Source organism: Onychomys torridus, chromosome 4 (assembly GCF_903995425.1).
Source record: "Onychomys torridus chromosome 4, mOncTor1.1, whole genome shotgun sequence".
NCBI lineage: Eukaryota > Metazoa > Chordata > Mammalia > Rodentia > Cricetidae > Onychomys > Onychomys torridus.
The window spans coordinates 36,583,481-36,599,646 of record NC_050446.1 but is presented as its reverse complement, the minus strand read 5'-3'; the positions used below and the strand labels follow the sequence as shown (position 1 = coordinate 36,599,646).

General features: G+C 46.9%; 1 protein-coding gene across 7 annotated transcripts in view; it reads right to left on the bottom strand.

Annotated features, from left to right (window-relative positions):
- Nucleotides 1-16,166, bottom strand: part of Tanc1 (tetratricopeptide repeat, ankyrin repeat and coiled-coil containing 1) — a 223,472-nt gene that overhangs the window by 186,258 nt on the left and 21,048 nt on the right. For 6 of the 7 annotated variants that reach the window (XM_036184555.1, XM_036184557.1, XM_036184556.1 and 3 more), the window contains exon 2: nt 3,492-3,586. In XM_036184555.1, the coding sequence (XP_036040448.1) occupies nt 3,492-3,508 (17 nt within the window). In that variant the 5' untranslated portion in view covers nt 3,509-3,586. Of the gene's footprint in view, nt 1-3,487; nt 3,587-16,166 lie in introns of all 7 variants that reach the window. The other variant, XM_036184559.1, reaches the window with a different exon arrangement.

The window sequence follows — 16,166 nt, the reverse complement described above, 5'->3', positions numbered from 1 at the left end:
CCACACAGTGGCCAACAATCATCTATAACTCTAGGGGATTCAATGCCCCTCTGGCCTCCAAGGGTTGCTGCATGTATGTGGTGCACATACACACACTCAGACATAAATATTTTAAATATGTTAATATAAATTAAAATAATTAGAGAAATAGCTCTTAAAAATCAATGACATAGGGCGGTGGTAGCACATGCTTTTAATCCCAGCACTCGGGAGGCAGAGCCAGGCGGATCTCTGTGAGTTCCAGGAAAGGCGCAAAGCAACACAGAGAAACCCTGTCTCAAAAAACAAACAAAACAAAACAAACATTGGGGCTGGAGAGATGGCTCAGTGGTTAAGAGCACTGGCTGCTCTTCCAGAGGTCCTGAGTTCAATTCCCAGCAACCACATGGTGGCTCACAACCATCTGTAATGAGATCTGGTGCTCTCTTCTGGCCTGCAGACATACATGCAGGCAGAAGACTGTATACATAATAAACAAATAAATCTTTTTAAAAAAATGACATTTGGGACAAATTTTCAAACTCCTGAATGTAATACCTATAAAATATGTGAATTTTCCTAAGTTCTTTCTCATTTAATGCTTTTGACACTTCAAATACATGAAATTGTACTCATTTGTTCTAGAAAAGATTAGGATTTTTAATAGCTGGGGAAAACTATTTTTTAAAGATTTACTTATTTATAGGTACATGTGGCGAGTGAGTACACCATGTGCACGCAGGTAAACTTGAGAGGCTGCAAGAAGGCACTGCCCTCTACAACTGGGGTTACAGGCAGTTATGAGCTGCCTGACATGAACCAAATGCGTGTCCTCTCTGCAAGAGCAACAAGTGTTCTTAGCCATGGAGCCATCTCTCCAACCGCAGAGAAACACTTTTATAAAACCTTTAAACTCTTATAAACCTCAGGACTCTTTTATACTCAGTATTGATTATTTCAGAGTCTGTCCCTTTCTTAATATTTATTATTATTATTTTTAAATTATATGTAAATGTGGGGGGGGGGATATTTGCACATGAGTACAGACTCCCTCGAAGTCCAGAAAACAGTGTCAGATCCCTGGTAGCTGGAACTACAAGCAGGTGTATAAGCCACATGTTGGTGCTGGGAACCTAACACAGGTCTCTAAGGTCAGCAGGTGCTCTTAACCTCAGAACTCTCCAGCCCCCTCAATATTGCTTCCAGTGAAGAGGTTCTGAAGGCAAGCCATTATCTCCTGATACTCCTCCAGCCTACCAATTCTCAAGGCATCCAGTTATTAACTGTGCGGCTTTGAACAGATCAGGCAGTATGTCCCCCCTGTGCATGTAATTCATCTATATTAAAGTGATTCTATACACCAGGAATGTTCTCATGAGAGATACAGGCATGAAAACAACACTCTTGCAAAAGCACAGAAGGTTAAGTCAATATAATACTAGTCCCCGCCCCCCCCCCCCCCCCCGTCCCCGAGGGGCTGGAATCAAACCCAGAGCCTCACCCATGCAAGGTAAGTATTTTACCACCGAGTTATAACCCTAGCCCCAAAATTAGCATATAATTATTGTACAAAATGAAAGAGTACTTTAGCAACTGTTCCACCACTCCCGTGTGAAAGGCAAGTTTTATCTGGCCTCTAAATGTGTCTTAGCTGATGAAAAGAAGACAAACTACTGAAGAAAACAGGGCCCGAGCGAGGCCAGATGCCCTCTGTCTCTCCTTGCAGCAAAGCTCCACAGATCCTGCCAGCCGCTGGGGGTAAACATCACAGCCAGAACCAAGACCTGGCAAATGACTCTTTGACAGACAGCATCCCACCGAGTTCTGTCTGGATCGGTGATGCTGATGACGCTCCGTTTACACCTGGAGGCTACAGCCCACGGGCCTCACTGCGGAGAATCTGACAGCCGCAAAACACAACTGCAGTGCAACTTAATCCCTCCCGAAACATACGGCTCACGTCCAGGCTGCCCTCGCAGGACCTGCCAGAACCATCTTTTTATTTATTCTAAATGATTACATAATCACAGACCATTGTTTTGCTGCTCGGCCAGCCCCACTCCCAGCACGGAATTTAAAAGCCACCAACCAGGAGGATGAATGTCTCCCGCTGGGTCCAAAGAAAACACACAAAGGAAAATGATAACGCGACTCTCAAGGGGGTACTTCCCTCATAAACAGCCGGGGCCCCCTTCATAAACACCTCATTCAATCCCAGGACCTGAGACTTCCTAGCACCTGTACCACAGGGGATCCCAAATAGCACGGGCCACCACCGAAGGCATGCCTCAGGCATTTCAGGTTACAGTCTCAAAAGCGTTCTTGAGGAGCCGGTTCCATCCAATCCCTAATAGATTCATTTCACACTATTCGGCCAAAAAGAACACCTGCGACAAAAGGTCTCAGTCTGTCTACAAAGTGGGAAGGTTGGCCATGAGCTGACCTCACACTCGGCTTTGCTACTGGCAGCACAGCAAGACTCAGGCCCCCTCCTCCTCCTCCTCCTCTCCATCCATGCCTCTCCATCCAGTATCAGATTCCTGACTGTAGACTCAGTGGGTCCTCAGCTGCCCCCAGAGAAGGAGACAGGAAGGAGATACACTTGGGAGGAGCATGAGAAAGGGGAACAGGCTAAGCTGCTCTTTAGATCCATCCCGCCCAGCCACGGGTCCCAGTCTGGGAAGAATCTGCTAGCAAGTGGGAATCTGTAGGTAGCACAGCCTCCCACACACACTCGTGATAACCTGCCATCCCCTCCTGTACCCTCCTGGACACTGGAGGCCAGGCGCTTCTACCACACTTTCAGCCGTGTGGTCTCATTACTAAGCCTCCTCCCTCTTCTCATCAAGCATTCTTCTGACTTCTTTTAACAACTCCCACCCCTCACACAGCTTCCAGAATCTGTCTGCTTTTCGGTTCCCTGAGTAGAGGCAGGGGGATCCAACAGCACCAGCTTCACCACTTTCTAAATGTGCGACCCTGGGCAAGTTGTCTAATCCCTTTAAACTCAGGTCCCTCATCGGTGCAGCAGAGCTGACCTCATCCCTCAAAATAGGGATTAAATGAAAACAAAGCACTTAGCAAAATCCCTAGCATTCATTCACACATGTGCTAAGTGCCCACTTGGCAACAGGAAAGGTTTTGAAACTGGTGATGGCTATATCCCCTCCCTCCTTCCGCTACCTTACTTTTTAGGACGGTAAAAACAGAAACATTTTACCATGTGTAAGGCTACACAGTGAGTTCAGTGGTACAGATGCACAAGCACATGGTTCTCAGCCATCACTGCCAGCAATGTCTGAACAGAAAGAACTCTTCCCTTCGCCGTGCCGCGAGAACTCCGCTCTCTGGACACGAACTCGCCTGCTCAGCTAAGGAAGTACCGGCTCAAACATGGTCCTGGACAAATGGAACCTCTCCAGTCCATGATCCCTCTCGCCGCTGTCCTTTGGTGCTCCCCCATGCACGCTCACACTACCCTCCATCCCAACTCTCGGCAGACACCTACCTACTTCCAGTAACTTCTCATTCACGGAGGAAACGCGGTACGGTGGTCTTGCGTCACCGTTCTCTCTCCCGTCTTTTTCCTGTGCCCGACAGTCAGCCCCTAAGGGAAAAGAACACAGGGGACAGTCTGGATTAGAATCCCAACTCCACTTTCTGGCTCACCATGTGACCTGGAGCAATGTCGTCTTCCCTGTTCCTGGCCTCAATGCCTCATCTGTAGATGGGGATAAGCCTTTCATGGCGCGGTTGTCCTAGCGCACACTTGAAAGCACTTGACTGTGACCAGCACATGAAGTGACTGCAGCTGCCATTCATCACAACCACCTCCGGCTCCCGAATCTGGGCTTTAGCAGGTGCACGTCACGGTCACCAGTGTCGTGCCATGCTTGTGTTCCGGTCCTTCCAGCCGGCACAGAGCCCCCCTCCCGAGGTCCTGGCCCTTTGGTGGCCCTTCAGTGTTCCTGTTCTTCACAACCGGGCCTCACAGAATCCATCACTAGTCACCCACCTCTGGCCCTTAGCCACTCTCCTTATTCTGCGGTCTCCTTCATTGGGCACAAGGTGGGACTCGGCCTACGCCTCGGCTTCTCAACTACATTCCAAGCCAAAATGACTTCCCCAAGAGAGGCCCTGCCGTAGCCCAGAATGCCAGAGCCCTGGATCCTCAGACCCAGAAAGGTCCTCAAAAAGGACTGAAAAGGCCCCTGCAATTGCCTTCGACAAGTGCTCCACACTTTCATCACTCTCTCCCACTCCCCCAGAAAACCAAAGCCAGCAAACTTGATGGGCTAACCCCCACCTCCCTGCCGCTCTGTTCCTCACCAGGACTCAGCCACAGGACTCCCCCAACTTTCCACTTCGATTCCAAAACCACCTTTCCTGAGTCCCCTTTCTGGGTCTCAACCATTGTCCACTCCGTTCGACCCCCTTGTAGACAAGTATACCAGCCATTACAACCCATGCCTGCCTGGGCTCCCTCTGGGCTGGCTCACATCTCACTCTGGGTGTCTCCCTCTGCCAAACCCCCATCCCTCACCTAGATATTCCCTTGAGATACAATACAAAAACCGTCTCCTCCAAGAAATCTGACCTCCTGCCTCTACCCGGCTGCACTCCTCCAAGAACACTATTTCCTACTTGAAGGCATCTCTCCACCAGGACACAGAGTGCCAGTGACTACTGAATAAATAAACCAAGAAGTACTACAGACCCTGCTTTCTGCTCCGATATACTTTATTGAGACATCTCATTAATAACTTCAATTATGACTCACAAGCCCACCTCTTATATATGATGCTGTACTTAATATACGATATTAAGTTCTCTGAACTCGATTAGGAAACATCCCCTGCTCTTGCCTTCCCAGAACAAATATATTCCTTTGATATGGGGGGGGCGGGGGAGAGATGACCAGAAGCAAAAACACTACTTCCTCCTCAACAAAAACCAGAAATAGCAAAACAGCTTATAAAAAGTGCCCAGCTGACACTGGCTTAGGGGTAAGCGGCAGTTGTGTGGGCCTGAGAGGAGAAAGGGAAGTTTACTTTGGATGACTACAGAGGGGAGGGCGGGGAGTGGACACCAACAATATTCACATGCTACACAAGAAAGCTGAACAAAATAATAAACCCCAGGGCGGTTTATAAGGCAAAGGGAGGAGAGGAAGCAGCCAACGGCACTGGAAATTTCCTTCCTTTGTCTAGTTACTTCTGGTATGGCTACCACACCAATCTCTCAACGGTAACTTACGACAATTTCATTTATAGGAAATGGTTTCCAAGGGCCCAGGGAGCTGCAGATGGTACCCCGGGGGCCCATCTGTTTGAGGATGAAAGCTCAGCACACGCCATTACATCACTCTGGCCTTCCTCAGTAACTTCCTATCGGACAAAATCGAGATGTTTGCTCAGTCAACAAGACATTTGTGTTCGTCCCCAGCCTCAGGCTTTGGTTCCTGATTAGTTTGAAAGTCATTATGCATCCAAACTGAATAGGGCCACTGTGAGCAGCTGGAAGGCCATCCTCTGGGCACAGCCCCAGCTCTGTGGGCTTCGGGGGTGACTGCTGTCCTTTCTGCATAACTGCACTCTCTGATGCACCATCATCCTCCTGGCCCCTTCCAGAGCTAAAACTGCTCTCCTTGGCATCCTCTTTCCTCAGGCGACCCCTGGGAAGGGAAGAAGGATGTTGGGAGGCTTTAGGCTCTCCTCAGGTAAATGCTCTACCACAACACAACCCAACTCCGGCACATTACTGCTCCAGCCCGGCGTCTCGCCGCACACAATGCCCTCCAGCTGCCTTGACACCAGGATAGCTAATATTTCCTGGACATTCACAGGCCCCAGAGCATCCCAGTGCCCACAGACACAGCTGCACAGCAGTCCAACATGCTCAGGTGATCTCACACACAGCTTTCATCGCTCTAGGACATGAAAAACAAAACCTACGTCCCCTGTAACTCTTCATCCTCCTCCAGACTCTATAGGACACAACCACAGATAGAGTGTCAACTGTGAAGCCCGCTACCTGCCGGACAATCACCCTAGGAGGCCAGGGAAGAGGAAGAGGACTGGGGGGATTTGGGGGGGGGGGACAAAATGGGGGTGAATGAGATAGAACACATTATACATATGGAAATGTCATAATGGAGCCCATGATCCTGTATAATTAATTTGCTAGTAAACACATTCTGAAGAAGAACTTATTCTTTAAACAGGCTGGGGTGTTTGGAGGGAGGCATATGCACTGATGTTTGCAACTTTGAAGTACTTTCTAAAATAAGATGGATTAACGGGCAGGTATACAGTAAGCGAAGGGAGTAAATCACAGATGTAGAATGTAGACAATGGGGAAATCACTGTCTGTTCACTTCAGGTTTCCCCTCATTTGAATGTCCTCATAACAAACATCATCTGGGTTACTCTCGCTTCCCACTGACATCCCTCTGCTCTAGGCTCCTGGTCCAGGGTCCCACTTCATAGCTACCTGGCCTCTGTCTCCTTGGCCTCCTCTGGTATCTTACAGTTTTCTTTATTTCATTGTTGTTGGCTTTTTTTCCCCATCCTTAATGGTGACAAGGAGTCCTCATCAAGTATTTTGCAAAATGTTCCTCAGTGGGTTTGGTCTGGCTTTCCTCCCTCGACCCCACCCCCAGTATCACAAAAGTTACTTAGCAAAAAAAAAAAAGTCTCATATGAAAATGTACACAACCCAATCCCCACAGCATAGTCAGAGCTGCCCTCTGAGGAGATATGTGGACTCGGCGGAACAGCCATGGTGAGGAGGACTCTTTCCAAGGCTTCTAACGTGATGCTGCTGCCCTGCCTGACCACCACTGCAGTGTTCGTCTGCTGCCCACTAGCTGCCATCTCCACACGCTCAGTCACAAGACTCTCAAAGGGATCAGAGCCCCCCAGTATTCCTTGTACATGTGGCCACCACTTCGCTTCAGTGATAACTTCTTGTCCATACATCTCTCCAGCTCAGGAGGGAGGGCGAGCTCACGGCAACTCCTCGGCAGGCTCGGCTGGTGGCAAAGAGGTAGGCCTGTCTGACTTTTTTTTTTTAATGGCTCTATCGGGCTACAGGATGGTTTAGGGAGACTTCCGGGTGAAGGTCTGGCAATCACTGTCTGCCCACACTGTCACAGGATGGCTACACACCAGGTTAGCTTTGACTGCTCAGCCAAGTGACAGCTGCTGGAAACTTACTTCTCCCTTCCCACACTCTACCCTTGAGAAGAGACACAAAACTCAACCTCAGTTTACCCTCGGCAAGCTGGAGGGCGTGCAAACTTCAGCTCTAGGCTCCTGGAGGAAAAGGTATCTACAAAAACTATTTGAAATTCTTCTGTACAAAAGAGGTTTCCTGTATTAGCACAAATTTCATGTCACATGAAGACACATATTATACTCTGGATTGTTTTGCAGCACCACACTATGTATTCTGTTGCTAAAGTTAGCTCTGGCTATTAAGAGCCCCCTTGAGGCTAGCTCCTTCCTCCCTTCGACATGCCCACATCCTTTGTTTTGTGAGCACTTCCTTATTTTCTGGCCACACAAGATGCTCCAGATCTATAATTATGCATTTCTCCAAGGAGTCCGGGTCACTGGACAATGGCACCCCTAGAGTGAAGATATGGGTGTACCTGTTGCTATAGTGTGTCCTGGCTGCTGGGCCCTCATCACTCCTGTGTGTGTGTGTACCAGCCCATTTACACACATTTACTTACCAACTCTATCTGGATCAGTATTTGCTAAACCCAAGTCCACACCTACGTCTCCAACTCTAATCCCTCCCAACAAGGAACATCCCAGCCTTCTCTCTTCTTACTTCACCATCTCTTAACCCATACACAGGTAACAGAACTCCAGAACTGCTAATCCATACCTCATGAGAAACTTCTCCAACTATAGTACAATGTGTTTTCCTTTTTTTTTTTTTTTTTTTTGGTCTTTAGATTTATACTCAAAACACCATTCTTCAAAGCAAACGAGGTCCCTAGGCCTTGTATCCCAAATCTTCACTGCCGCTGTCATGCACAGTCTGCACCTCAACACACACACACACACACACACACACACACACACACACACACACACACGTCCCACATTCACTGACAGCTACTGTCTGATCTGAATATACTGTAATTCTCCTGTGCCTAATCAACTAAAGTGCTTATGTCCAACTGGAACAACACTCCTGGAGACGCACATGTCATACTGTACCCCTTAATGCTAGGATTCTCAGACCTGAGCGGCTCACCTGGCACCTAGCTCAATTCTGGAACGCAGAGACTGTTCGGATCTTAAAAAGATGAACAAGCTATAAAGATTTAATCATTTTATGTTAATTCAATGCAGTTTAATGGTTGGAAGACATTCCACAAAACTTGAAGGACAATTTTCTTCACAAGGTTATCTAAAATTCAGTAGTAATAGTTATAAATTCAATGTTATTCCTAACAGACTAAAAAGCAAATTACCCACAAGTGCTGGGAATCATTTGAATACATATTGGCATGTGATAAAAATATACCACACTTGTGTATATATAAAAAAAAAAAATACGTCGCTAAATAACAAAAAAAGAACGGCATGCCATTTAGCATATGTTGGTGAAAGGAAAAGCACTGAAGGACACACGAAGTTATTTTTAAATTCCTTTTTTTTTTCCTCCTTAAAGTTAAGGCGCCTGTTTGCTGTGTGGAAAACCACACAGGAGACTCTTCTAAGACGTGGGATAGTGATCTCAGCAAAGAGTAAAACCAGCTTGGTGGTGCACGCCTGTAATCCAGCACCCGGGAGGCAGAGGCAGAAGGATCTCTGTGAGTTCAGGCCAGTCTGGGCTACATAGAGAGACTCTGACTAAAAACAAAATAAAACAAAATAAAAGGCAACTAGAATCGGCAGCTGTGTCCTAACTCGGAACAGTTTCCAGGGCAAGGCTAAATGTGGGTATGGGACAAAGAGCAAAGGTCCAAGGGACATCCCTCAGGCCCGCTGTCACCCAGGAGGAACACCTCAAAGGCAGGGCATGTGTGCAACAGTTTCCTACAGAGAGCAGGGGTAGAACTGGGGGCTGTCTGGAGAGTGTGTGAAGACATGTGGAATTTAAAGGGTAGGGAAGATTTCAATGAAGGCAGGGAAAGGAAGTATCCCTCTGCCTAGAAGATGTCTCATTATCCACTCCATGAGAACCCAAGAAGATTCTAGGCCCTAACATCAACAGGGAGTCCTACACCTGCCTTCCAGACCATGCCCTGGGAGGAGAGAAAAGATTCCCTGTGGGTATCTGCCACCTGAGGATCTAATAAAGAAAGCTCAAGTGGCTGATACACTGGAATTCACACCCCACCTTTACAAAAAGTGCTTTGGAACAGAAACTACTCCAGTACACCGGAATCTTCCACTCTGCTGAAGGTTTAATGGGAGTAAAGCCTGTCGCTCATTTTCAGTGTATAACACTGAGCCTGGTAGACAACCACCTCTAGTCCCAGATCACAGGAGGGAGGCTAGAGAGAAACACAGGTCGACCTTCTCCAGAGTTGTGAGGGCTTGGGAAGAATTAGGATGTGCTAAACACTTAGCTAGACCAGGCAGCGTGTGTTACACAAGCTAGCTTCTTCACCTTACAACCAGCAAGGAAAGGACTAGTCAGCAAACACCCACGCACAGACCAATGGTAGTGTCTTTACCCAGAATGCACAAAGCCTCAAGTTCAATCCCCCACAGTACCCAGATGGCAGCTGACAACTGCCGGTAACTAGTTCCAGGGGATAAGACACCCTCTTTTGGGTCCCAAGGGTTCCCAAATGCTCTTGGTACACATATAATCATGCAGGCACATATGTAGTGGAGTATTATTTTAAGTGTGTTACTTTTGTTTATGTTGCATTTGTTGAACTCTGTGAAGCTGTGTTACTATGCCTGTCTAAAACACCTGATGGTCTAATAAAGAGCTGAATGGCCAATAGCGAGGAAGGAGAAAGGAAAGGCGGGGCTGGCAGGCAGAGAGAATGTATAGTGGGAGAAATCCAGATGGGAGATCTAGCAGTCAGAAGAGGAGGAGAACCCCAGGGGTCAGCCACCCAGCTACACAGCAAGCCACGGAGTAAGAGTAAGATATACAGAAGTTAGAGAATGGGAAAAGCCCAGAGGCAAAACATAGACAGGATAAGTTGGCAAGAAACTAAGCCACACTAAGGCCAGGCATTCATAAGGAAGAATAAGCCTCCATGTGTGATTTATTTGGGATCTGGGTGGTGCCCCCCCAAAAAAAGATTAAAACACCAACAACATACATACACAAGTAGAAATAAATAAAGCTTAAAAAAACATCGAATCAATTCTTTCCTCAAGTGTACTCTTCTCTTTTTTCCAAAAATAACTTAGACATAAAACCAAGAACTCAAGGTAAAAATCTGAAGCATAGCAGCCCAGCATGGCAGTACATACCAGTCCCAGTATTCAAGCTGCAGAAAACAGGAGTATTTGAGAGTTCAAGGTCAGCTTCGGCTACACAGAGGAGCTCAAGAACGAATATGTCCTATGTAAAAAATCCAGAAACAGACAGCCAAAAATAATGGTCCCCATTCCCAAAGCACTAAAGAAAACATCTGAGAGACTGAGGCAGGAAGATCCAGGCCAGACTAAACCATCCAAGACCCTGTATCAAAGACAAAAATCTCAACTTGAAGCAGACATTGAGCTCTTGCTTCCTCTGGGTCGGGGGAAGCGGACACTAACCCAGTCTGCATCCTGAACATCACCCCCTTCCTTTCTGTCCCATCTACCTCTCCATACCCTAATAAAGACTCTGCTCCTCACCTAACTGCAGAAATAATTAAAATAACTTTTTGATCCACAAACCATAAAATAAAAAAGGGAGAAGTTTGACATTAAAGTGACAGAGAGTGATACTGCTGTGGGGCTCAGGATGTGCCACCCCAAAACATGGCTTCAGAAGACCACAATAAGCCCCCACTTCACACGTGCTGAGAAGCTGTCCTTCTGGAAGAGAATGGGCATCTACACAGGAAAGATTAGGCCTTCAGTAAGAAAGCTGCTCCCAACAGCTGTCATTACACCGGGGCTTTACCTACGTAGAAGACAGTCTCCATCCGCCCTGAGTCGGCTTCCGCCACCCACCAGAAGTCCCCATGCCTATTATGCTACGTAAGTGCCAATGACCTCACTCCTCTCTTGCTTTGAGACAGACTCCTATGCCCGAACACATAACATGGATTTCCCCTACTAATCCCTCTGTGTCAACTTGACTTGTAGCCCAAGAATCTAGGAGGGCGAAAAGAAGCCAAGTTCCCTTCCCTACACTTTCAAGCACCTATCCACATTCGCGTGCGCACACACACACACACACACACACACACACACACACACACACAATCTTGGCATAGTGTAAATGTGTAACATATATAATGCAAGACCTAGGGAGATGAGACAACAGGTCAGGGCACCTGCTGCTAAGCCTGACACCCTGAGTTTGATCCCCAAGACCCACATGGTGGAAGGAGAGGACTGACTCATGAAGGTCATCCTCTGGCCTCCACACGCCTGCTGTGGCACTCACATAACCACACAAAAAGTAAATATAATTTTAAAGATATGCAATGAATACTTAAATAAATAAATGTGATGGTGGCATTTAATTAATCCCCCTTCTCCAAAGGATACATCCCAAGACCCACCCCCCAACAGATAACAAAAACCTCAACACCAAAGCCTACCCATACTGTTTCCCCTAACACACACACACACACACACACACACACACACACACACCTATAATAAAGCATAATGTATAAATTAGTCACAGGAAATGATTAACAATAACAATAAAACAATTACAACACTACAGTAAAAGTTTGTAAGTGTGTGTGTCCCTCTTGAACAAATCAAGGTAAATACTCAGAAGTTCAGGTGCTGTTGATGGTGCGCTTCTGAAACACCACAGGAGAGAGAATGGCGGCCAGGAGGGGGCAAGCTGTGAGCTGCTGCTTTTCACCTCCACAGAAGACACCTGACCCTGTCACTCCATCGAGCTCCTATAAAAACCTGCCATTCTGGCGGCCATGCATTCTCTTGGTTCCCTCCATCTCCCTCTGCCTTCTTGGTCTTTGTCTTCCTCACTTCTCCTCTCTCACTTCCCTGCCCACCCCCCCCCCCCCCCTGTCATGGCCGGGTCTTGTCTGGACTCTTCCAGATGCCCCGGGCTGAAGTCTCCCTCATATCTACAATTAAAAACCTTCCTCAGGTTGGGGATTTAGCTCAGTGGTAGAGCGCTTGCCTAGCAAGCACAAGGCCCTGGGTCAATCCTTAGCTTAAAAACAAAAAACAAAACAAAACAAAAAAAACACCTTCCTCAAGCAGTAGGAGCAGTAGGTCATGTGCTGCTTCTCCCCTAGTGCAGAGCCACCTACTCATTCTAGCTTGGTTTCTGTCGCTGTGATAAAAGACTTTCCAAAAGCAGCTTGAGTGGAGAAAGAGTTCATTCCACTTCCACCACACAGTCTAGTGTGGAGGGAAGCCGAGGCAGGGAGCCCAAGGCAGGAGCCTGAGGCCACAGAGAACATGCCTACTCACACACCTCCAGGCTCATACTCAACTATCCTTCTTATAAAGCCCAGCCCACCTGCCCAGGGATGGCTGGGCCCTTCTATAGCAATCAAGAAAATGCCCCACTGACCAATCTGATAGACAACTCCTCAATCGAGGGCTCTTCTTCCCAGGGATGTCAAGTTAGTAACAAGATTACCCATCACACTATTGGTGAAGTATTCTAGTTACGATGATGGTAGAACATTCTGTTGTATGGGTGACATGTTTCTCCTCAAGCCCTCCTTTCGAAGTGAAGATTTTCTCTGATATTTTGCTAATAAATAATGTGGTAACCATCTACGTGATATAACTGTGTGCACTTGTACAACTATTTCATTAGCATAGACTTCTAGAACGGGAATTTCCGTTCTCGACAGATTGCCTGCATAACTGTCCCTATTGGTCTTTGCAACACTGGAAGACAGCCCCATCACCCTTACTAACATGAAATGTTGATTAAAAAGGATCCTCTTTTCATCAGTATTCAGTGAGCACGATCCATATGCCAGGTCCCACCTGAGAAGCTCTCCAGTTACTGTGGTGATTTGAATAAGGATGCTGCCTATAGGGCTGTGTATTTGAACACTTGGTCCCTAGTGGACGATGCTGTTTGAGGAGTGGCCTGATTGGAGGAAGTGTGTCACTGGAGGTGCACTTTGAGAGTCTCAAGCCCTTTCCATGTTCTCTCTGCCTTGAGCTAGCAGTTCACGGATGCAAGCTCTCAGCATCCTGCTCCAGCCACCATGCCGCCACTCTGTCATCATCAACATTTAATCCCTCTGAAATCATAAGCTAAAATACACTTTCTTCCTTAAATTGCATTGGCCATGGCATCTTACCACAGTAACAGAAAAATGACTACCCCTGCTCTTAGCACCCGAACTTACACTAGCCCTGTGGAAACAGGTGCCCCAAATACATTACACCTGTGTAACCTGCTGCACCATTCTGGGACAGTAAGGCCCAGATCCATGTGACCTGCTCAAGGTCACATGGCTTGTCAACCGTGCAGCTGATGTATGACCCCAGCTCAGCAGTAGCAGAACACAAGACAGCTCTTAAGCTTCTCAAAAACACCCAAATCCTCCTTCACTCATTCTACATGCTGAATCATCTTCCCACAGTAACACCTATGGAAGATTTTGATTTCCAGGACAATGGAAGGCTGCTGAGCTAGAGGTCAGAAGAACGATTGAGTCCAACATCTTGTAGGTAACTGTTTTTCCGATTCTCCTCTTGGCTGAAAAAGGCCCAAAATATCTACCATCTCTACCTTACAGAGTCTACAAAGCCTAAAAGGATGATTCTTTCAAGAGTACCTGCTGAGATCTTTCTCTGTGCCCTGATTCTGAAGACAAAGAGGCCAGGCCGGCCCCAAGCATCCCGAGAGATGAGCAACAGTACCCAAACCAACCCAGCTATAATAGAAGTGGGGAGTGAGGATTTCGGGGGGGGGGCAGGCAAAGACCCCGACACCAGAAGCACCTGGGGAATCTGTGAGACAGAAAGCCCCTAAGTCACCCAAGCTGGCTGCAACTGTGTTTCTAAAGACACACAGAGGCTGGAAGGAAGTCATGGCCGCTGCTTTAAACCCATAATGGTATTCTTCCCCTCCCTTCCCCCCCCTTCCCAAACTTTACAGAGCATCATTTAACATTTATAATTCTTAAAATATTTTAATTGCTGCAAGCACAGATGGAGGCGTGATTAATTCTGACAGAAATAATGTATGTGAAAGGTGGGAACTCTAAACCCCCCGTGAATGGTATTATTGTCAGAGCATGAAGTAACCTAGAATTATGCATAATAGCATTACAGACTGCAGCGCAGGTTATTTTTATGTTCTGCGCTTGTTTTCCGACTCACCTGATAATGTACAACATTAATCATTTCTTTACAGTATTTCCTCTACATCTCTTAAAAAAAAAACAACCACACAGAAATGTAGAAAAACAGCCATACAGTACAAAGGGGCCTGTAAAGGCAAGGCTTTCTCCTGTCCCAGATTCTTGGCTTTTGGGTTGTCTTATTAAATAGTAAACTCTAGATTTATGTTTTAACCAGTGGTTTACATGTAAGTACTATTAACATTTCATTCCTGGTACTGCATCTTAATCCCTAAGCTGCGTCTCATCTCCAGCCCTGACTTCTTTTTTCCATTGTGCACCTAAGGCCTATGGCCAACATCCAACTCCACCTAGATCCCCGCAGGTATCTTCGTGTTAATTGCCCCAAACCCCTCATGCTCCCAGAGAGGAGAGTCTATCCCACCCCTGCATCCTTCTCCCCCACTCTGGTGTCCCCTCCCCCATTATTTCCACTGAAATCTTGAACAGTACTCTAAACAGCTCCTGCTTCCTCACTATGCACCTATCAATCAACCAGTGACTTCATCTTTCCATACTCTCCATGCTCCCCACTCCTATCCAAGTTCAAGTTACTATCTTAACCATACAAGAGTCTCACTGGCTTCCTGGCCTCCCTTCTGCCCTTCCTAAATCTTTGCCCCTTCTTTCATGGAAGCAAATTTAACCAAGTCCCTTCCCTTAAGCCATTCAGAGATGCCATCACCAACAGAGTCAAGTTTCAGTTCTTCAGCAAGGTCCATGAGGCCCACCAATATCACACACCAGGCTCTTGGGGCTCCTGGCTCAGGACTGCCTTCCTCCTACAACCTACCATCAATCTCAAAATGATGATAGCTATGAATATTCCACCCACTGCTCATACTGTTGCTTTGGCTACAACCCATCTGCAATGGCTAATCTTAGTTGTCGATTTGATACACCTGGGAAGAAGGACCCTTAATTGAGGAATTGTATTTTTTAATCAGACTGGCCTGTGAGCAAGTCTTTGGGGGTATTTTTCCTGATTGCGGATTGATGTAGAAGGGCCCAGCTATCACTAAGTACCACTACTAGGCAGGTAGGTTCAGTTTATAGGTCACTGGAAAGAAATGAACAAGTTTGCCATTGAGTTGATAGTAGAACAGCCCATTAGAGAGGTGGACAATTGGGTGGTCATAGACCGTAGTGGAGGGAATAGTGCCCTGGGCCACCCAAAGGTGTATATAAACCTGGACAAAGAAAACAAAATGGGGATGTCTGGCTACTATGACCTGCACTTCACGCAGCACCACCAATCGTCTGGCTACATCCTTGTCCTCTGACTCCCTGAGGGCATGGCTTTGTGAGAAAAGGTGTCCTTTGTTATGAATAAAGGATGCTATCACCATTAAGAAAATTTTTTAAAGTCACTAAAGGTGCATCTGGGGAAACAACAATAAGGCTCTTCCTTCCTCTGTGATTTCAGTGTCAAGTTCCTGCCTCATGCTCCTGCCCTCCTTCCCTCGGTGATGGTTGTAACCTGTAAAATGAAAGAAACCCTTTCTTCCTCAAGATACTTTTGGTCATGGTGTTTACCACAGCAACAGAGAGGCAAACTCAGTTCTTCGTCCTTCCAAAGATGGCGTCAACACAAACTTGTTTTGAAAAGTGTCACAGAATCTGCCAAGCCCTTGGCACTTAACCCCTAACTGAGGGACTCACACGTGTTGACCTTGCC